Below are 21,971 nucleotides of genomic sequence, written 5' to 3'. Positions count from 1 at the left end.
ATTTCCATTAAATCCGGGAGAATTCTACAGCTGATAAAATCTCTCTCTCTCTCTCTCTCTATCTACTGCTTAGGTACATACTAAGTGTCAGTCTTCTAATATGCAATCATGTCTTATCTAAATAATACAGTAGTTGAGCATGAATGCTCAAGAGGGGGTGGGAAATGATGGTGCAACCAAACACTGTCGACCCATGGACATGAAGGAAGCAGGTATATAAAGATTAGCAGGAGGATGTCACATTGCCTGGATAGCTGCATGATGCAAGGTTCGTCAGGCATTACTAGTATATGTAAGTCAGACATGACATGTAGGAGGGTAATGGTAGTTTTCAAGCTTTGATAGCCGCAAACTTTGTAAGGGCTGGGTTTGAAAAATAGCATTCCATATGGAGGTGACATGATATGTATGTAAAATGAATGCTCCAATTTTGTGAGGTCAAGGATTTCTTATACTTGAAGGCATATATTCAATAGATATTTAATTGCGAGCCATGGTAGCTAAAGCTAGTCGATGGTCGTTATGGTCTCACCTCTCCCTTCAAAGATCTCATCACCCAAGACTCATTTCTGTGGAGTCGGCTTGTTTATAAATGTACGATTATAAGGCCTTGAAACTTTGTTCTAATGATGATAAGGGGAGCAGTGCTTTGGGTGATCGAAGCCATACCGATGGTGGAGCCTGGGAGTCGAAGGCATGTAGAGAAGTAACTATGTAAGGTTGTGCCAGGTTGGAGCTCTTATATCATCGATGATCAACTGCAATCAAATGTGTGGGAAGTGAGGCTAAACAAGAGATTCTTAAGTTTCCGACTGTGGAAAAGCAGGCCATGCTAGCTATTTATAGAGAAGCCATAATTAACTAGGAGCTTAAAAAGGAAAAAGCATCGGCTTGCATGGCGGTGGGGAGCACTATAGTTGCATGGCAAGCAGGTCGAGTAGGGCTTTTGGTGATAAGGAGGCAGCATGAGAAGGACGGGGGGATTGGGCCGCCCAAGGACGGGCCTTGGTGAGCAAAGGAGCTCGATCATGAGCAAGAGGGAGGTCACCAATTGTGGTGGCTCACAGTACAGAGAGGGGTCAGTGTTGCCAAGGGGGAGGTTCAGAGAGCTGCACATTGCTTGGAAGCTAGAGAGGGAGGCATCTCGATGAGTGCACTGCAGGTGACCTACTATGCCGAGCTTGCATCCAGCAAGGGGTGAAAATGGCTGAAGTGCCGTTGATTGGGATCGCTCACAGCAGCAAGAGAAGGCTGTGATAAGGTAGTTCTTAGTGAGAGAGAGAGAGAGAGAGAGAGAGAGAGAGAAGGGACAGAGAGATACGCAGAGCATGGCCAATTAGGCGATGTTGTTCCATTACCAGAGGTACAATTATATACAGTTATAGTGGCAGTTACAAGGTTCACATGATTCATAGGGATGTGTGCCTTTTGGCATCACGAACGATGACATGGGTTAGTGGCTGATGTGGATGATGACATGGATTAATATTCCAACACGCCCCCGTAAGACATGTCGTCATACAAAGGGCATGCATGTGTAAAGTGTGAGATTCAATTTACATGCTTTGGGTAGATACAATATGCTTATGCAATTATTCTTGGTGTGACTTCCGAGGTCTTCAACTTGGATCAAGGTCTGACTTCGTAATGAAGAAGATTAGCAGCTCTGATTGTTGTTTTGGTCGAGCTTTGAAGTACTTTGACAGGTACGTAGCATGAATGATTTCATGAGCTTGGACATTGCACATTCGCCCCCCCAAGCGAAGTGAAAGCATGAGATTATCATTGGCTGAATGAACCGTAAGGGAGCCAAGGTGAGGTTTCAGCATCCTTTCATGGTTTATTTGGGGCAGCACGTGAGGGTGTAAGTTGGAGGTCTTGTAGACATGGCCACCGGGATCAAAAACAATGGAAGACCATAATGGTGGGAAAGATGGCCAGGTTGAATTCTCGCAGTAAATTGCTGTAGAGATGTGTGCCTCATCATTAAGTTCAGCAACTTGAGGTTTGACCTGCCTCAGACAACTTTTAGCAGCAGGTAGGGTGCATGGCTTAAGCAACCGAGAGGTTTGAGGCTTGTAGTTGGCGGCTACATCAATATCAAGATTGGGAATAGGTGCATAGTTGGCGGCTACATCAACATCAAGATTGGGAACAGGTGCATGGCTGGTTGGGTGGGCAGTTCTTGAAACGTCATCCCATGCCTTGGTGGATTTAACCACATGAGGAGTGGTCAGGTTGGCAAGAAGGGCTTTAGCAGTGGCGCCAACAATCAGAGGGGAAATAGCCAGGTTCCCAATGATGGTCTCGACACCATTGCCATCTTCAGAAGAAGGTTGTATTGTTGTAGGTCCGGCAACATTGTTTGCAGCCCTGTCTTTGGCGGCATTTTTGGCAAATTTGAGGGCTGCACCAAGGTCGGTAACGGCGTGGCTCCCATCAGTTTTGATGGCGGCGGGGTTCGCACTAACGTCATCAACCTTGGTTGATATGACGGCTACCATCTTATTGTCAGTATTATGGGATGTGGCAGCAAGGTCATTGATAGATTTCTTGGTCACATGGCTGGCGACGCGTGAGGCAGGTCATTGATAGATTTCTTGGTCACATGGCTGGCGACGCGTGAGGCATGTAGGTGGGCATGAAAGGGCTCGCCATTCATGGATGCCCGGGCTGTGTGAAGCAGCATCAGAGGCCTTGAAGGGTGCTTCACGGGGTTTGCAACAGAAGGTGTGGGTTGGACCTCCACAACAGGTTCTGCATCAGCAAGGTTCCGGAGGAAGGCCTCGATTATGGTGGAATCACCATCAATATTGGCATCTACATCAGCTGCAGCAAGCTTGTCGGCACGTGGTGTGGCACAAAATGATCCGTCTGCAACCAGATGGACGGCTGTCTTGGCCGCAAGCTGGGTAGCATCAGGCACTACTGAATTGAACGCAGCACGATCATTGGCTGCAGGGAATGCATCATGGCAACAAGGGGCCAGTAAAATGTCAGCTTCGACATTGATTGATTCGACCGGGTTGGCTGCAAGAAGGACGTCAAGGGTCCCGTCTGGAGTTGCGGCATGCAAGGATCCGCCAAGGTTGTCAGCAACTTGGACAGGCCAGGCTTGAGCGAATTGAACCACCGGAGCAGCGTGGCTTGAGAGCAGGCCTTCAATGATGGTTGTAGCACAAACAACATCATTGGGTGGTGCAGCATCATGTGCAGCAGCGATTTTGTTGACAACCCCTTCTTTTGCAGCGTGGGCAGCAGTCTTGGCCGCAGCAGGGTCGTCTGCAAGAGTTGTTTCAAGGGCAGCAGGAGTTTCACCATCGTCTTTTTCTCCAACAGGCCGGGTGTAAGCCTTGTTTTCTGCAGCAGTGTTAGCAACGGCCGATTGGGTTGCAGGGACGTCATTCACCGGTGTGCGACGTCACCTAGGCCTGCAGTGTGGAAGTCAGCAGGATGGGCATCTGCTGAGGTCGTGGCTGGCCTGTCTGGACTGTTTGCAGCAACGTCGGCGTCTGCTGGCTTGGGGTCGTGAGCACTGGCCACGAGGAGAGGCTTGAAGAAATCTCGAGCGAGGCGAGGGATGCTCCTTGGTTCCTGCGTGTAGATTGGCGCAAGAGGCATGGCTAGCTCGGTGCAGGGAAGCAAGGGTTACCAGCAAGGAGGCTCTTTGCCGTAGCAGAGAATGCGCAGGGTCATGGACGTGGGGCTCGGCACAGGGCAGCCGGGATGGCCTGCTGCGATGATACCATGTGATAAGGTAGTGCTTAGTGAGAAGGTGTGAGAGAGAGAGAGAGAGAGAAGGGACAGAGAGATAAGCAGAGCGTGGCCAAGGCGATGTTGTTCCATTACCAGAGGTACAATTATATACAGTTACAGTGGCAGTTACAAGGTTCACATGATTCATAGGGATGTGTGCTTTTTGACATCATGAACGATGACATGGGTTAGTGGTTGATGAGGATGATGACATGGATTAATATTCCAACAGAGGCCGCCATGTGGGAATAATTAATCCACATCACCATACAGCTGTCATCTTAGTAGGCATAATGGCCCGCATTCCCATGAATCACATGGCCGTGTAACTGCCATACGTACTGTAAATAACTGCACCCTTGGTAATCGTCAACAGCACATTGCCTTGGCTAACGCCTTGTCTCTAACTCGTGCCTCTGCGTGTTCTCTTTCTCTCTCTCTCTCTCTCTCTCTCTCCCTTTCTCTCACATGGTATCATCGCAGCGAGGGGATCCTGGCTCTTCTCTAAGCACCTCACGCATGCAACCTCCTGCGCACTGCCTGCTGCTGTGGGCAACAAACCTGGTAATGGTACTCTTAACGGCCCTGCGGCGAGCCCGCCAATTTCTCTGCGCCCCTTCCCAAGTGAGCCCCTCAACCTGCGGCTTCATGAAGAGCCCCTCTCCAGGCGAGCTCATAAGCCTCGCCCAACCCCTTGGCGATGAGGTCGTTGCTCATGCTGGCGCTACCGACCTTGGCGCACCCCTTCATGCTCATGCTCAGCCTCTTGCCACTGAAGCTGGTAATGATGCTACCACAAATGGCGCCCTTCCTGCCAACTTGGTTGAGGCAGTGGTTCAACCAACCAAGGTACGGCGCGCAGTTGCAGACGCTCCAACAGGCTATGATGACGAGCCGCCTCGCGAGCCAAGTCCAACAATTGGCGTCTACCTCTTACCACTCCGCCATGAACCTGAGGCTCTGAAGCCTGCCCTTTTAAGCATCCGACAAGGATGCGTCACACCACAACCACAGCCTCTGATCAAGGCTGATGATGATGTCGATGGTCATGATGCCACCCCCGAACTCTCTCGGGAAATGCTGCCAAGAACTCCGCCCTGGTTCATTTCACCCAGGCTCGACTTGCTGCAGGCCCTGCACACTCAGCCTGCCACCCTCTATTCGTGAAGAGCATCCGATGGTCCAATCCACCCATGTATATTGGTCTGTTGCTGAAGCTGCCAAGCCAGCCCATCATTCCATCTCTGTTGCAGTTAACGCCTTGGCCTATGCTAACCACTTAGTCAGGCACCATGCAGACGCTCTACACCAAGCAAACCATACTGTGGAAGCACACAACCGACTGGCTCCCAGTGCAGCGAAGGCTGCAACCTTTGTCGCCTGACGGCCGAAGGGCCAGATTGCAGTTTGAATGTCCAGCTGCCCTGCTTTCAACTGAAAGAGCCGGGCCAACAAAATCTATCTCTGGAGCTTATCCCACTGCTCCTGTCGCTACTCATTCAATGTCCTCTTCAGGTGCAACAACAGCGGCCCCTTCATGCTTGGCTGCTACTTTCTTTGCACAAACTGCAGTCCAAGCAAAAACATTCCTTACACCGCATGAACAATCTCTCCACGAGGGGGCACTCCACTCTTCAAAATTCCTCCAAATTACCTCTACAGGCAAAACCATGGATTCTTTCCCCAGTAGTGATGTCCCAGACCAAGCCACAATTCTTGCTGCAGAAGACGACTCTACTGGCGCGGGTGTTACTATACCTGTAGATGCTGCAACAGTAGCAACCTTCCCTGCTGCCATCAAAAGTGATGGCGCCCATGCTGCTGCTGACAATGGTACAGCCCTCAAATCCCCAACCTTGCTGGAAGTGATCACAAGTGTACCACCACCCTTCAACTTGGATTTGCTTGATTGCTATGAAGCAGTTCCCGTTCACTGCGGAAAACAAACTCAACCATTTGAGCCATCAACTCATTCTGTAGCCCCTTACCCAAGTTCCTCTCCATTGGCTACTCTAACTGAACCTTTTCCAAGTGAGCCTTTCCCTCAAACCAATTCTCAGCTCCATGATACAACAAACTTTCCCTTGCCAAGAGTTGTCCCTACTACCCCCTTTGATCCTGGTGGTCATGTCTACAAGACCTCCATTTTACACTCTCAACTGAAGCCTAAAACACACCATGAAAGGATGCTGAAACCTCACCTTGTCTCCCTTGCGGTTCATTCAGCCAGTCATAAACTCATGCTTTCATTTCGCTTGGGGGGGGCGAATGTGCAATGACCAAGCTCGTGAAATCATTCATGCTACGGATCTGAAGAAACCTTTCAAAGCTCGACCAAAGCAGCAATCAAAGTTGCTAATCTTCTTCATTACGAAGTCAGACCTTGATCCAGGTTGAAGACCTCAGAAGTCACACCAAGAATAATTGCATACGCATATTGTATTTTTCCAAACATGTAGATCTATCTCATGATCACATCACAGTATGCACACATACATGCCTCTGTATGGACGATGTGTCTTAAGGGGGCGTGTGGGAATAATAAATCCACATCACCATACAGTTGTCATCCTAGTAGGCATAACGGCCCACATTCCCATGAATCACATGGCCGTGTAACTGCCATACGTATTGTATATGACTGCACCCTTGGTAATCATCAACATCACATTGCCTTGGCTAACGCCTTGTCTCTAACTCGTGCCTCTGCGTATTCTCTCTCTCTCTCTCTCTCTCTCTCTCTCTCTCTCTCTCTCTCCATGGCAAGAGGGGAAAGGGGGGCCGCATGGCCTAGTTGCATAAAAGGGGCAGCCCTGGGACGGGCCTTGGTGAGCAGAGGAGCTCGATCGTGAGCAAGTCGAGGGAGGTCTCTAATTGTGGTGGCTCACAGTACAGAGAGGGGCCAATATTGTTGCCAAGGGGGAGGTTTAGAGAGCTGCACATTGTTTGGAAGCTAGAGAGGGAGGAGTCTCAATGAGTGTACTGCAGGTGACCTATTGTGCCGGGCTCGCATCCAGCAAGGGGTGAAAATGGTTGAAGTGCCGCTGATTGGGGTCACTCAGAGCAGCAAGAGGAGGCCGCCATGGCAAGAGGGGAAATGGGGGCCGCATGGGCCAGTTGCATAAAAGGGTGAGGCCGTGAGGGGTAGGGAAGGAATGTGCAGGGCGTGATCAGAACTAGGAGGGTGCTACTGTAGGAAAGAGGCAGAAGGTTTGGTGGGCGGTTTAACAGAGAATGGCATGAGAGGAGACGAATGGTGAGCAAGGCCACGTGAAAAACAGAGGGCGACTTGCATGGGTTGAGAGAGCTACAGAAGGGAAGTTGGTTGTGATGCTGCAGATTGGGATGGCCACTAGAGCTTGAAGTTGGGCTTGCAGAGGTGGTTGTCAGCAAGGAGGTCGATGGAGGCCCTGCCATATTATAGTAGATGAAGGTGGTAGCCGCCCATTATCCAATTGTTTTTGCCATCAATTTTACTGACTACCGAGGATAGGAAATTATAGCAGAGAGAGAGGCTGCCTATGTTGTTGAGGAGGTGATCATGAGCATTGGAATATGGCAATCCGCAAGGGAGTGTGGGTGGTAGCATAAGCAAGAGGAAAACAATATGATGTAATGCTTGAAAGGCCCGACCAGTGGAATGAAGAAAAAGAATTGGACTCCTTTTCTTTGAGGAATTTAGTGTGAATATATGTGTGCTCTATTTTGGATTCAGTGTTCTCTTACTCTCTCCCCCTCATGACTATAGTTATATGTCATGTACGTGTGAGCTTTGAGCATGAGCGTGTGAGTGTTTCTTATGCGGATATCGGTGTGTGTCGATATGAGAGCTCAAAGGAAAATGTGTGCATGCGAGGGATGTGATAGGGTTATTTTTGTGTGCTCTTTGTTAGTGTATTTCATATATATATGTGTGTGTGTGTGTGTGTGTGGAAGTATGGCACTCTGAAGGGTTGAAGGTAGAAGCTATCATGTTATGTTTTGCAATCGATCGAGTATGTGTTGTCAGGTCGGTCGGGTATGGGCATGGACAATAGTTGTTAGCCGATCGAGTCTTCGTATGTATGTTTAATAGGGGATAGGTGTGCTATGAAATCATTGGGCTATAGAGAGGTAATCATATTATGTGCTAGGTATTTTCCCATTTCCCCCTCTCAATGGTGCTTTTCATTTGAGTACATTTGACATACAGTATAAGTTTCAACCAAGTGTACCACATCTTTATACATTCCCTTTCACCAAAATCAATCTTTGATTTTTGCAAAAGTGCCCAAACTCCCCTGGGACCTACCCATAATGACTCATGGAATTCTTTAAGAACTTGGAGTTGTTACCTTATCACAAACCACTCGTTGACAGATTCCTCTTTGCTTATTTGGATGTTTCTATAAAATCCCATCCTGTAAGAAATACCCATAAGCCTTCTTACAAATTCTCTTAAACTCTTGTTTGGTCCAGTTCTCCTACTTCTCCAGTGTACTCAAATATTTTTCAATCTCCTTTCCTTAATGTAGGATCCTCTTGTAACATCTTCATCAGTTTACAACAAACTTTAAGTGTTCTTCTTTCCAAACAAATTTTTGTCCCTTCCTGAGAAATTGGTATAAAACCTCTGCAACATATGAAAAATGGGGTAACCATATCAAATAAAAGATACATGCACCTAAAAATCTTTGCACTTTTGTAATTGAAGAGCATGTCTTCTTCATCCTTTGAATATCATCCACTTTGAGAGGGCTCGGTCTTTTACTAGATGGTCCACACAAGTGTCTTATAATCAAAACTTCTTTGACCCACTACAAGAGGCTCTTCATATTAGCGACGCTCACACAGCGACGCTCAAAAAAAAAAAATCCCGGCGTCGCTATGAGCGTCGCTATGAGCGTCGCAAATTTACAAAGAAATTTGCGACGCTCATAGCGACGCTTATAGCGACGCTCATAGCGACGCCAGCTAGGGTAAAAAAAATAACCGAGCGCGCCCAAAAACTCAGATCTCAGATCTGAGTTTTTCGGCGCCCTCAAGCAAAGAGCAGGTAACGCTCTCCCTCACTCTCTCTCTCTCTCTCTCTCTCTCTCTTTTTCTTTTACACACACACACACACACACACACACACACACACACACACACACACACACGAGGAGAGGAAGAAGAGCCAGGTATGCTCCTTCCCTCTCCTCATTCTCATGTTCCCTTCCCCTCTTTCTCTCTCCCTCTCTCTCTCTCTCACACACACATACACACACACACATAGTGTTTTTGAGAGAGAGAGAGAGAGAGAGAGAGAGAGAGAGAGCGAGAGAGAGTGCAAAAACGCACACACATACATAAACAAAGAATGCACACACACATTGAGAGAGAAAAAGAGAGAGAGAGCATGCATAAACAAAAAACGCACGCATTGAGAGAGGAAAAGAGAGAGAGAACATGCATAAACAAAAAACGCACACATTGAGAGAGGAAAAGAGAAAGAAAACATGCATACGATCCAAAAAAACGCACACACATTGAGAGAGAAAGAAAGAGAAACTAAGGGAGCGTCGTAGGAAACTAATTAAAATTAAAAGACCTAAAGATCTAGCCGACGAGGAGTCGAACTGAAGACCTATTATTCAAGAGAGAAATGGCATAATCAATCTATCATACTTGGCATGGGTGATAGAAAGGTTATACCATTTATCTCTTTTTATTGGCACACACATCCACACACGCGCACACACACAGGAAGAAGAGAGTTATAACGTCGTAGGAAACTATCTTAAAAGACGTTAAAGATTAGGTTATATGTAGACTTACATTAAATTAGATTTAGGTTTATTTTTAACTAGATTTACGTTTATTTAAGCTAGATTTAGATTTACGTTATATTAGATTAGATGCGGGTCTCCATAGACTGCGATGCCTGCATGAAGCGGGTGAAGAAAGCCCTCAATGGAATATAGGGTATTGCTGCCTTCACTCATGGTGGGCTCCGTCGATCCAAAAGTACTGGTGAAATGTCTTCAGAAGATAGGGAAGAAGGTGGATCTTCAGGGCGGCAAGAGTCACTACATCCCCGACACAATGACCATCTAGACAACCTCTAGTCATTAGACTTACGTTAAATTAGATTTAGCTTTATTTTTAGTTAGATTTACGTTTATTTAGATTTACGCTTATTTACGTTAGATCGAGTCCACGCAAGAATTACTTACGGTTTAGGGTTTAGAGTTAGACGAACAGTGAAAAGATCTACTGTGAAAAGATGTTAAGATGAAGTGAAGTGCTACAGCTAGAGAAGAGGCAAAGGGATTTTGTCCACTACATGCAGTATCATGTAGACGTGGGTGTCTAGATTTCTTGTACCCACAAATATAGGTATTGACCAATAAAGACGAGATTATAACCCGGTGGTTCTGATCTCCGTGCACCTCTAGACCGAGGTGTGCGGGGATTGGACATGACTAGAGAATGTGAGGTAAAGAGAGAGAGAGAGAGAGAGAGAGAGAGAGAGAGAGAGAGAGAGAGAGAAGACGAAGAATGCCAATAGAATATTAAATTTGTTGTCCAGGTTATAAGTTTTTTATCCTCATTATGAGTAGCGACGAGGATGTGGGACCGTCCAACCGAAACACCTATCTCTCAACGAGGGTCTTATGTCCTTGTAATCAATGCAAGCATGCTGTGCGACGGACAAGACGTGTTTCTTTGCAGCACGTTCGCGAATTTGGCGAGTTCGATCCATCTATTATAGATCGAGTTGTTGCCAATTATAACTCGTCGGACTCTGACGCTGGCCAACAAGCAGCAATCTTGCAACCCAATAGACGTATTCGCAGGCGCTTTGGTCAAGCAGCATATGTGAGGCCACAAGATGTAGCCTCTGACAGCTCGGGGGATGATCATGCAGAGCACATTCCCAACGAGGCAATGTTTGAGCCCGAGATTGATGAAATGATCGAGACGATCATGGATTCAGAAAGGCTTATCTATGATGATATGAAAAGTGAAGCCGATACATCATTGTATAATGGAGCACGTATGTCTAGATTGAAAGCACTCCTGGTTCTTCTCAACATGCAGGCAAAGTTTGGATGGAGTGACACTAGCGTCACAGCGCTTTTCAGGTGATCTATTACAATTAGTTTACTTTAATAGAACTCTAAATGTATAATGATCTGATAGATTTTTACACGACTGTATCATATTTTTATGTTGTGTAGATTGCTGAAAGAGCACATTCTACCAGCTGACAATGTGATGCCAGATTCCCGAGATGAAGCAAGAAAGATTTTGCGAAACTTGGGGATGGATTACAATTCTATCCACGCTTGTCCTAATGACTGCATTCTTTTCAGAGGGGAATACACAGACATGGAGAAGTGTCCGAAATGTGATTCCGAAAGATATCGAGTAGATCTCCACGGGACAAAAATTCCACAAAAGGTTTTGCGACATTTTCCTTTGCTTCCTCGCATCAAGCATTTCTTCGAATGTAAGTCCATGGCCGCCCTAGCATCATGGCATGAGGAGAATAAATCTTCGGATGGTGTGCTACGAATTCCTGCAGATTGCGCAGCCTGGAAACATATAGATGGAACATGGTCGGATTTTGCCAGGGAAGCTCGAAATTTGCGCTTAGGCCTGGCTATGGATGGCGTAAATCCATTTGGTCAAAGATCAACATCTTACAGTGTATGGGCCGTTGTCATCGTCAACTACAACATTCCCCCGTGGTTGACTACGAAGAAGGGGCACCTATGGCTAAGCTTGATTGTGCCAGGGCGATATAAAGTGGGGAATATGGATGTGTATCTTCGTCCACTATTGGAAGAGCTACAACAATTGTGGATTGGCATAGAGGTGGTGGATATGAGCCGACACACAGGACGACGGAATGCTTTGATCAGAGGTATTCTAATGTGGACCATGCATGACTATCCCGGGCTAACAGAATGCTCAGGTGATCTATTGACACTCCTCACTCAGACACTGTAAATCTTGTTTTTTCCCATAGTTGATCTATTATCATGTGTATACATGCAGGGCTTCAAACAAGCGGATACAGAGCATGTGTCACATGTGGACCTAGACTGAATGCACGTAGGGCACCCTCACTGAAGAAGCAAATCTACGAAGGTCATCAAGCGTATCTTCCAGAGAATCATGTGTTACGCGACGGCTTTTTGGGAAGAGAGCCACCAAGGATGTCTGCACAAGCATGGTTAGAGCAGAAGGAGATGTGCGATGACGGATTGCCTCCAGGGATGAAGAGACTATCTCTATGGTACGAGTTACCATACTGGCCCCGACTCGTGATCAATCACTTGCTCGATCCAATGCACATATTCAAGAATGTGGGTAATCTACTATGGGACCATTTGACCGGCAAGAAAGATACTTTGGGAGCCAGAGTTGACCTTAGAAATGTGGATCGTATGGAGCAATATTGGCCGCAAACAGCGTCTGATGGATCGATAAAACTTCCTAAAGCACCATGGATTTTCACAGGAGCCCAAGAACGCAAAGTAAAAGAGGCCATTCGATCTTTGCGGACCCCCACTGGCGTAATGCACTCGCTCCGAACGTGTTTTACTAAAGAAGGAAAGCTTACCGGTTTGAAGTCACACGATTGGCATAAAATGTGTCAGGTACGTTCATAGTGGACTTTAATATCATTGCATAAAATGTGGACTTTAATATCATTGCTGCACATACTTTACAGTTTATTTTACCGGTTGCCATTGAGGGATGTTTGTCTCTCGACATCCGTAACACAATCTACAAACTTGCAAAGCTGGTGCAATGGATCTCACAAAAGGAGATCGACGTAGACTCCATACCATTCGCCAAACTAAATGCTGCGGAGCTTGTGTGCATGTTTGAGAAACATTTTCCTACTACAATGCTAACCATTCAGGTGCATCTTCTTATTCACATAGTTGATGAGGTGGAAATAGCTGGCACAGTTCATTCCAGATGGATGTTCTTCTTAGAGCGTTTCATGAAAACGCTTAAGGGATATGTGCGTCAAAAGGCACGTCCGGAGGGTAGCATGGCAGAAGGTTGGTTGGTATCAGAGTCCCTAGTGTACATTGGAGAGTGGCTAGACGGATTTGATAAATCCCGGGACACGCTATGGCGAACCATAGATGATGAGCGCATATCTGGGATTGTCATGTGCAATCTCGGTGTTGAGAAGAAGATGACGGAAGATCTAGAGGCTAAAATCAACCGATTTTGCATGCTTCACAATCCAGTGATGCAAAAGTGGATTTCACAATATGAGGATGCAAAGCAAGAGCGACAAAGGGCACGAATCGAGTGGAGACGGGGAAGACGACCACCGATGCACTATCCAGCGGTTTTGGAGAGCCTACCAACCTTCATGAGCTTAAGATGGTTGCACAACCAATTGAAAAGCGCACAACAATGCGGTGACGAAGTGACTGAGAAGAGTGGGAGTACTCTCGGGGTTGCGCGACCAAGGTAAGTTTGCAATGTACGACTAGCAAGTGACTTTATTTATAAACGTTTGAACGGCCACTCATAATCTTTGTTCGTTGTAGTATAAGTCATACACAGCAGCATGGTGTAAGGTCGACTTTAGGGTGGAACGAATCGACAAAAGCGTTTTACTCAAGATTGTGGAATCATGGTGGAACGAGGTAGACAAAAAGCGTTTATTTCAAGATTGGTCATGCTTGACTTGCTCAGCATCAAAATTTGAACGTCTAGTCGACGACGTTCCTCTGATGCAGATCCCGTGGTGGCGGAACTCACTTACTTCGGCACGCTGCAAGAGATTTTGAGGATCGATTACAGAGGATTTTTTGTCGACTTGTTCGACGTGCAATGGTTCAAGATAATCATGGAGGGTCGAACGCTACTGTGCGTAGAGGAGAGTCTGGTTTTCTTGAGGTGGATTCTACTAAGAAATGGACTGACCTAAGAGACACTTTCGTACTACCCGAGCATTGTGAACAAGTAAGTATATAAATAGTTAACATCCCCCTTTTACAAGTTATGTGCTTGAAAGCTCTCATGTAAGTTATGTGGCTCTGGCAGGTAGTATTTCATCCTACAAAGTCTACATCAAACTGGTGGTACGTCATAGAGGTAGCCCCTCGTAGTGCAAGGACGTATGAAGGCTACCATGTGCCAATCACAACGACATCAATGGAGGAGATCAGAGAAGATGCTCAATCAGAAGCCGCTGCGGTGGTGCCAGACGAGCATCAAGATGCTACTACTCTATATGGGGTGCATGCAGAGGAGCTACAAAATGAAACAGAGGATATGTGTTTAAACGGAGAGCTCTATATAGATATAGGAAGTTATGCTGAGTTATGCGAGGATGAGAGAGAGATCTCTTAAAGCCACAAATATTGTATTTGAACAATTTTGCTCCGTGCTGTAAAAGCTCTAGCTCTCTAAGTAGCTTCCATGGTGTGTAACGCTCTTTTCTACTCGCGCTCACATCTTTTGATTGAAAATTCTGAGTTTTCGACTTGCTCTTCTATCACTCGATTCATTGCGTCATTAGTCATTGTATTTAATGGTCTTTGCGTCATTGTCTACTCTATTCATTCAATATTAAGTTTAAATATTCGTGTGTTTAATGCAGGTATGGATGATGAGGAGTTTCTTTCTTCTTTGTCACCGCAGCAGAGACAGTGGTACGTGGAGCGTCATCGCTCTGGCGCATCATCGCGCGTTCCTACACCATCCGCATCTCCCTCTCTTTCGGAGCATTCGGCGCGCTCCGAAGCTTCGGCGTCGACGAGACGAGCGTCACACTCGTCTAGACACCGGCGCTCTAGTGGTGGCGGTGGGGTTGTTGTGGGGATTCCACCACCGATGACACCGCTCTGTTCGACGAGGCTCTTTACCTCCCCTTTCTTTGCCCGCCCCCACACCAGCCACAGCATCGCCGTCTACGCCAGGTTTTGCACGGCTGACTGTTCCTAGAAGCTACACACCTCTACCTACTCCGCCAGGAGCCACCCCACTCGACACTCCTCGCTTCGGCGCCCAGACGCCGATGGAGACACCTGACGTCCGTACCCCCATCGACACGCCGCTAGAGACCCCTGCCGGGACACCCAGGTTCACGCGTCACCGGCCAGAGGGCTTGCCTTACTCCGTCGACATCAGCGGCGACATCATCATGGATGATGACGGCAAGAAGGTGATCTCGCGCATGCGTGGTCTTTGCTCTCAGCTGTTTAGACACTATATACTAAACAAATGGAGTGAAGTACCAAGTGATTTAAAAAACAGAGTCATCAGCATACTTCATGATGAGTTTTCCGTTCCAACACGGGATCAGCGCTTCAATGAAGACCTGATGAAGATTCGAATGCGCGAATACTGCAAACACAAGCGTTCCGAAGTGCAAAAAGCAATCAAGAATGGGTGGAATAGGCCAGATTGGCTGGCCAAAGAAGATTGGAAGAATGCGAAGAAAGCAGCGCGCGAGAATCCCGACAAGTGGAAGCAACAAAAGGATGCAGCCAGAGCGCGAGTAGAGGCAGGGAGCTCGCACCACTTGGGGAGCGGTGGATGGGCATCATTTGAGGCCGATTTTGTAAGTCTTTTCACATTGCTCTTTATGCATGTTCGATAGTTTAGGGTTTATGAGTTTTTTAGTTCTAACATAATGAAATCTTTGTATGTTTTGACAGTGGTCGATGACAGGACGTGATCCCACACCGTACGAGCGCGAGTACGCAGGCAGGAAGGGCTTAAACGCCCTGATGGACATTCTCAGTTCTCGCGACGGCATGGTTAGTATTAGGGTTTACTCTTTTTTATTTTTTGTATTGTTTTATAAATGTCGTTATATGTTTATATTTACTGAAAACTGTCTTATTGTCTTTTTTTGCAGAATCCGACAGATACGCCGCTTGGACGCGATGAGACGTCTTATTAGACGACGTCAGTTTAGCCGTAGCTAGATAGCATTAGTTTAGGGTTTCTCATAGCTTATGTATCATGAGACAGATTTTATATGTCTTTTTGAACCATGTATATTATTACATTTGTCACCGCAATTCCTTTTGCCAATCAATTCTTTATGCCTATGATGTTGTACAATTGTCATTATTACATTTGCCAATCAATTCAGTTTGTCTATGATGTGTACAATTGTCAATTTTGCAAACAATGCGTCTTGTGGGTGACTATTTTGGGTCTATTATTTACCTTTGCACTTTTTTTTAAAAGTGAATCAAGTACAATATGGTTGATGGGTGGCAGGGCATTCAATGCCCTGCCACCAAAAAAATATTCTCTCAGGCGTCGCTATAAGCGTCGCTATTTATGGCTCTGTAGCGTCGCTATATGCGTCGCTATACTCTTCTGTGAGAGCGTCGCTATCTGCGTCTCTATAGGCGTCGCTATGAGCGTCGCTATATAGCGACGCCTATAGCGATGCCTATAGCGACGCTCTCGTAGCGACGCTTTTAGCGACGGTTATAGCGACGCCGGGGGTTATAAAAACCCAGTGTATTTCCGTCGCTAAGAGCGTCACAAGAGCACACAACCTCTTGTAGTGACCCTAAACATAGATTTTTGGCATGAGAGTGTAAGGTTGACCTCTTCGAGCCTTGATAATATCCTGTCACAATCAAAATACGGTTAGCCAAAAAGTTTCTGCACCTCCTCTTATCTTTGGCTTCATCTTTTTCACCCTTTTATCGGCACATCGTCAATAGAAGGCATAGTAGTAATCTGAGAAATAAAATCCTACAACAGTTTATTCATTCCATTCACCATGTGAGAAACTCGGGGAGAAACTAAATTAGTTGCACCCTGTGGAAAAGTGCACATTCTTACTAATCCTAAAGGAGTGTGCATGGTTGTAAGATCCCTGCTTTCCATAGCCAATTGAAATTGGTCATAGCCTCAATACAAGTCTCCCATGGCCGGAATAGATGGCTCTACCTGCAAAAGCCTCTGCAAAAATCATCAACCACTGGACCTGTTCCTAAATTTTTGATAGGTTACCTTGTTTATTGGCTTCATATCCTGTATAAACCTCAATGTACCATTCTTCTTGGGAATCGTAAGCCACTTGTTAGAGTAAGGATCACAAGAGGGCTCCAAAATGCCCATCTTAATCTTCTCATTTAACATATCAACCAACTTAGGAAGACGAGCCTTTGGCACATGAATAGGTCGTAGATTCCAAGGCAAGTGCGGAACATTTAATATCATCATGGGAGCTACAACACTAGGATCAACACAACCAATCTCACCTGGTTGAAAAGCAAAAGCCTTCCCATGCTTCTTTAACATTTTTTGAAAACATTCTATCTCTTCTTGATTAAGGAAATCTGGATCACCAATCTTTAATTCTTGTAGAGTTTCTTCAGTAAATGAGTGCCCAATTTTACCTGGATCTTGGAGGATAGGCTATTGAGATGCTTTCTCCATATCTACATCACTCTCTTTTTGCAATGGAATGGACCCAAGTTTAACCTTCTTTGACAGTGTTTTGTATTTTGTATTCACTTGTACCTCTTTTGCATCCAACTCTTCTTTGAATTGCAAAATAAAATTGTACATGTTAAGAGAGTTTACCTTAACCATATCGATCGTAGATTGATCATTAGATTGTATGACTATATCGAATTCCCCCATTGTATCCACAAACGTGCATTCTTCAAAAATACCTGAAATTGCTTCATTTGGGTCTAGTATTTCACATCCTCGAAGTATACATTGGACATTGCAAACATGTTGCCTCTCCCATTTGTGCAAATCAACGAGTTTTTTGTAAGATACCAACCCTCTAAAGACAATCCCAAAAATCTTGAAGAAAAAGTCTCTCTGTAAACATGTTGCCTCTCTCATTTGTGCAAATCATTGAGTTTTCTGTAAGATACCAACCCTCTAAAGACAATCCCAAAAATCATGAAGAAAAAGTCTCTCTTAAACATCGACTATCAGCGAGAAATTTTCCTCCAAAGCACCATTGTAGTCCCATTGGAAAGAATTATGGAACCCCCTGTTCTCTTTGAATCCTTTTGTCAACCTCGATAATCGATGATCTCTTAAGATATCCATGCTCCCGTCATGATCCACACAAATTGTTAGAAACTGAATTGCTTTCTTACCATCACGACTTCTAATCCTAGCATACACAGATCCATCATCCAAAACCTTGGTTTCCCATCCGCATTGCACTAATGTAAGGTTGTCCTAATATGATTGGATAGGTAGAGTGATCTTGTATAAAGAAAAAATTATTCCTTGCTTACATCCCCTATGGTTATTTTAACATTAGGGCAAGCACCATACAAGTCCCTTGATTGTGCATTGGCGGCTTAGATATGCAACCCATGCTCCACATCAAAAGGCCACTTCCCTTTTAAATATAAGCTCTTTGACATAAGGTTTTCTGATCCATCACATACCAGTGCAATAATCGGCTCCTCCGAATCACCTACCTTCACCAAAGTTTCAGTGGTAGCCCTTGCCCAATGATTCCAAGTGAAATGAGTGCGAGGTATATCATCCGTATACTCATCCTCATGAAATCTGACATGCTTTACCCGTCTTGGAAGCTCCTCGGTGTCCACTATGCTTCTCCATTCATCTTCACCTAGTTCTTCTTCATTAACACTGCTCAAAATAGCTTCAATTTGTTCATAAATGCTCTGCACCCCCTCTGTCTTGGTTGGGTCAATTTCAGGCTCGTACAATATTTGGCGCTTTCTCTTCATGAGATCAATGATACCGTCATGAAATTCCCGTTTTGCAATACCGAGGATCTCACCTAGGGTGAACTCCACCCTACTATTCAGAATGCACTCCTCAAGTACCTTCTTCGCATCAGATCTTGAGAAGGACCTCATTCTTTTCTTGCCTTTTTCTCCTTCTCGACTTCATCCTTTGAGACATTGGGGGGGTAGGAGGCACTTCTGAACTAGTTTTTTTTCCCTTTGGTATCTCTGACCTCTTTGAAGTTCATGCTAGATTCTCTTCTCTCTTTCGCTTTTCTTTTACGAAACCCTCATTGTTTTGGAATTTAGCTATGTCTGCATATACTGAGAGGGAATTTCTAGGGTCTTCCCTCCTAGTAGTCTTTCTAATACAATTTTCCATTGGACACAACTGGTGATATGCAACTTTTCTCTTTTTTTCTGTTCTCATAGCATATGGCCAGAAGGTTCCATTCCTGCTAGACCTCCAATTGGTTTTTCTTGCATTTTGCTCTCAATCTGCACACCATAAGTCAGTGCTTCAGCTACACTCTCATGGTGTTCCTGCAACATCTCTTCCATGCTTTTCTTCGTGCCACCTCTTCCATATTTGGTCGTCAGTGGCAACCCTGTTTCTCGCAAATGTATCAAGCCATTTTTCCAAAAACCCACATCTTTATGCTTGGCTTCAGCAAAATCCTTACACTCATTCCTGGCATGATCAAGACTATCACACCACATACAGTTTTGATTCCCACTTCCTCTTTGTGCACCGCCTTGTTCCGACCGGGAGGTTGAACTTTCTCTTCAAGATTCGCAGCTTTGAGATTGATGTTTAATTCTTGGATTCCCTTTACAAGCTCATCCATGAACTACTCCTCTAGCTTTTCTTCTCCTTTATTGGCACATGAACCTCTTCTTTCTTTTTTTCCAAATCTGTGTTCATCCCAACTAACTTATCCAGTCTTTTCACTACCATATTGACTGCTTCAATCACTTCTTTCCATTCAGATTTCAGCCCTAACTCCCCTACGGGATCCTCGAGGAGATCCACTAAGCTCTTTTGGAATTTTGAGTCTACGACCTGTACAAAAAGTTGTACTTTTTCCAAATTAAGAGTAGCACGTTTAGTTGCAGATAATTGATCAAACCTCTCTTCAGATTCTCTTAAAAATTCAGGAGCATATAGCCCCTTATTATGTTGTTGCATTCACTTCAAAAGACTCTTCTTTGTAACGTGCTCCTTATCTTCAAGAAAGTATTCATGTTTGAGAGCTTGCTTAACACTAGAATGGTAACATGACACTTTTATGTCCTTGGACACTTTTGTGTCCTGTTAAGTGACCATTTTGCTTGAATTATTTGAAGAGTATGAAAATGAATTTCTAGGTGCTATATATCCACAAAGTTGCCTTATGAGTTGAAAAAAACTTAGCATTTTTTTTAAAGTATCAATCTCACCATTAACCTTACTCTTGCACAACACTTTTGAACCTAAACTGTGTGAAAAAACGGGTCCTGTTTTTGGCTTTTTTTCAATTTTTGGCAACTATACCACTCTAAACTTCATGTTTGTGAGGTTTAGATGGATAGAGGTTAGGACTTAATAGCTCTCTAACATGTTTTGATGCTTGTAGGGAGATCTAAGTGTTAAAATTGAAAGTTATGACCAACTTACAAGAATTGCATAATCCTGTTTTTTGGCCAAAATTAGCACTTTTATGATTTTTTTGGTGGCTTTCTTGATATCCAAATTCAATTTTGATTGTGTAAGTGTAATGTATAACATAAAGCTAATCTTCCTTGAGTTTTGGGGGACGTAATATGCTATATAGCATAGTATATGATGATGGTTGAGTTTTTTGATTGCTGAAGAATACGATACATTTTAGAGTAGCAAGTATAAATTTCTCAATATTGCTAGTTTCTTAGGCCAATTGTGTGTATTTTGTAGGTAGTAACCATATCTAATCATAGACTATAAACTTGGCTAGATATTGAGTAGTTTCTATGGGTTTCTAAAGGTCATAATGCTAAACCCAGTTTTTTCATGTTTGCTGTATTTAGCACTTTATCATTGCCCCCAAAGTTCCAATTGTAAGAGATTCATTATCCTTTTGACATGCTCCATTGCTCCTTTTGAATCCAAAGGCCCAAAGGGAACTAAGAAAACATGTATATAGTATCTGTATTGAGCGTGACTATAGAAACTTTGATGATAGGTCCGCAGAATGGCAAAAATGCAACCTTTTTGTACCTATTTTTTTTGCCCAAAAAAAAAAGGTGAGGTAAAAGCAACCATATGTTTTGGTCACCAACCCACTGAAGTTAACAGGGCATTTTATCTTATGTCCTACAAAAATCCCCACTCTTATTTATATGCAATCAACCGTAAGAAATTGTTGTTTTGGGCAAAATGCACTGGTCCATCAACTTTGGAGGCTTGTAGTGACCAAGGGATGAGAAAAATTACAAGTTTCTCATTTTTTCCATATGTAGTAGTTATTGAACTATAAGCTCATGAAAGGATTTTTGAAAATGAGTGGATCTACTATGGTTTTGGACATTTTTTCCAAAACCCTGAAAGAACACTTTTATGTCCTGTTAGGTTACCATTCTAGTGTTAAACGCTGCTCGCGTAGCACCATGTGCAGTTCGAAGTTCCTTAATCTGTGCCCGTAGTTTAGGCACGACAACAAGTATAAAATTCTCCAGTCACTATGACATTTGGAGCACATTACCGCTCAGATAGATGCACAAAGACAAAGGAAAAGTTCAAGCCAAAAAATCTCGGGGGCGGTAATGCTCGAGTCAATGATCGCGGTAATGGTCCTTCAGCAATGCATGCGGTAATAGGCCCAGATATATTTCCGCGCTTGTTTTTTTTTTCATTTGCATTTTTTTCCTATACATTTAATAAATAAAAAAACAACAATTTCATTGCACAAAAACTTTGGACCAAAATCAAATGTTTAATTATATCGGAGAAACTGTTCATTACAAAATTGCGCAAATAGGCGATGCATGGCGGCTATACAACTGTGGCCAAAAGAAGACTTTGGGCCAAAATCAAGTGTTTAATTATATTGGATATTACAAAATTGCCCAAATAAGCGATACATGGGGGCTATACAACTGTGGCCAAAAGAAGACGGGCCCAAAAACACTTGGAGAATTGAGCTACTCGGATCCTGGGACCGCTTGAGGGACTCCTTGACTTTGGAAAAGAAAAAAACAACAAAATCTTTAATTAATTATAATACAAATAGATACATAATTTTGCATGCACTCATTTTAAAAGAAAAGTTCACACTTACAGGCTGTAGTGTACGACATGCATTTTCAAATTCTTCGCGATTGATTTTGTTGTTTTCATACAGCCAGCACCATGTCTGATATTCGGAGTGGCTCTCTCTGTATCTATGGATCTCTCGGCTTGGGCGGGTCATAGTAATATTTTGCTGTATATCAATTAAAAAATATCACAAACCCAACCTTATTATCACAAATTAAATCAATTCAAAT

At 44.4% G+C, this 21,971-nt stretch overlaps 1 protein-coding gene and 1 pseudogene across 1 annotated transcript; both read left to right on the top strand.

The window, feature by feature from the left end:
• The first annotated feature begins 2,779 nt into the window (after positions 1-2,779).
• On the top strand, positions 2,780-3,389 carry LOC147421378 (uncharacterized). Its single transcript, XM_086504864.1, has one exon. The coding sequence runs from the start codon at positions 2,793-2,795 to the stop codon at positions 3,117-3,119; it is 327 nt and encodes a 108-aa protein (XP_086360990.1). The 5' UTR covers positions 2,780-2,792; the 3' UTR covers positions 3,120-3,389.
• A 1,653-nt stretch (positions 3,390-5,042) lies between these two features.
• On the top strand, positions 5,043-6,433 carry LOC147421377 (uncharacterized; annotated as a pseudogene).
• Positions 6,434-21,971: the final 15,538 nt, after the last annotated feature.

The sequence above is a fragment of the Adiantum capillus-veneris genome, chromosome 28 (genome assembly GCF_014529385.1).
Source record: "Adiantum capillus-veneris isolate H3 chromosome 28, ASM1452938v2, whole genome shotgun sequence".
NCBI lineage: Eukaryota > Viridiplantae > Streptophyta > Polypodiopsida > Polypodiales > Pteridaceae > Adiantum > Adiantum capillus-veneris.
Note: the sequence above shows the minus strand (reverse complement) of the source record. Positions and strands in the feature narration are given on the sequence as shown.

Coding starts and splice junctions, on each gene's coding strand:
- LOC147421378 (XM_086504864.1), top strand. CDS start 2,793: ATGGTGGAATCACCATCAATATTGGCATCTACATCAGCTGCAGCAAGC.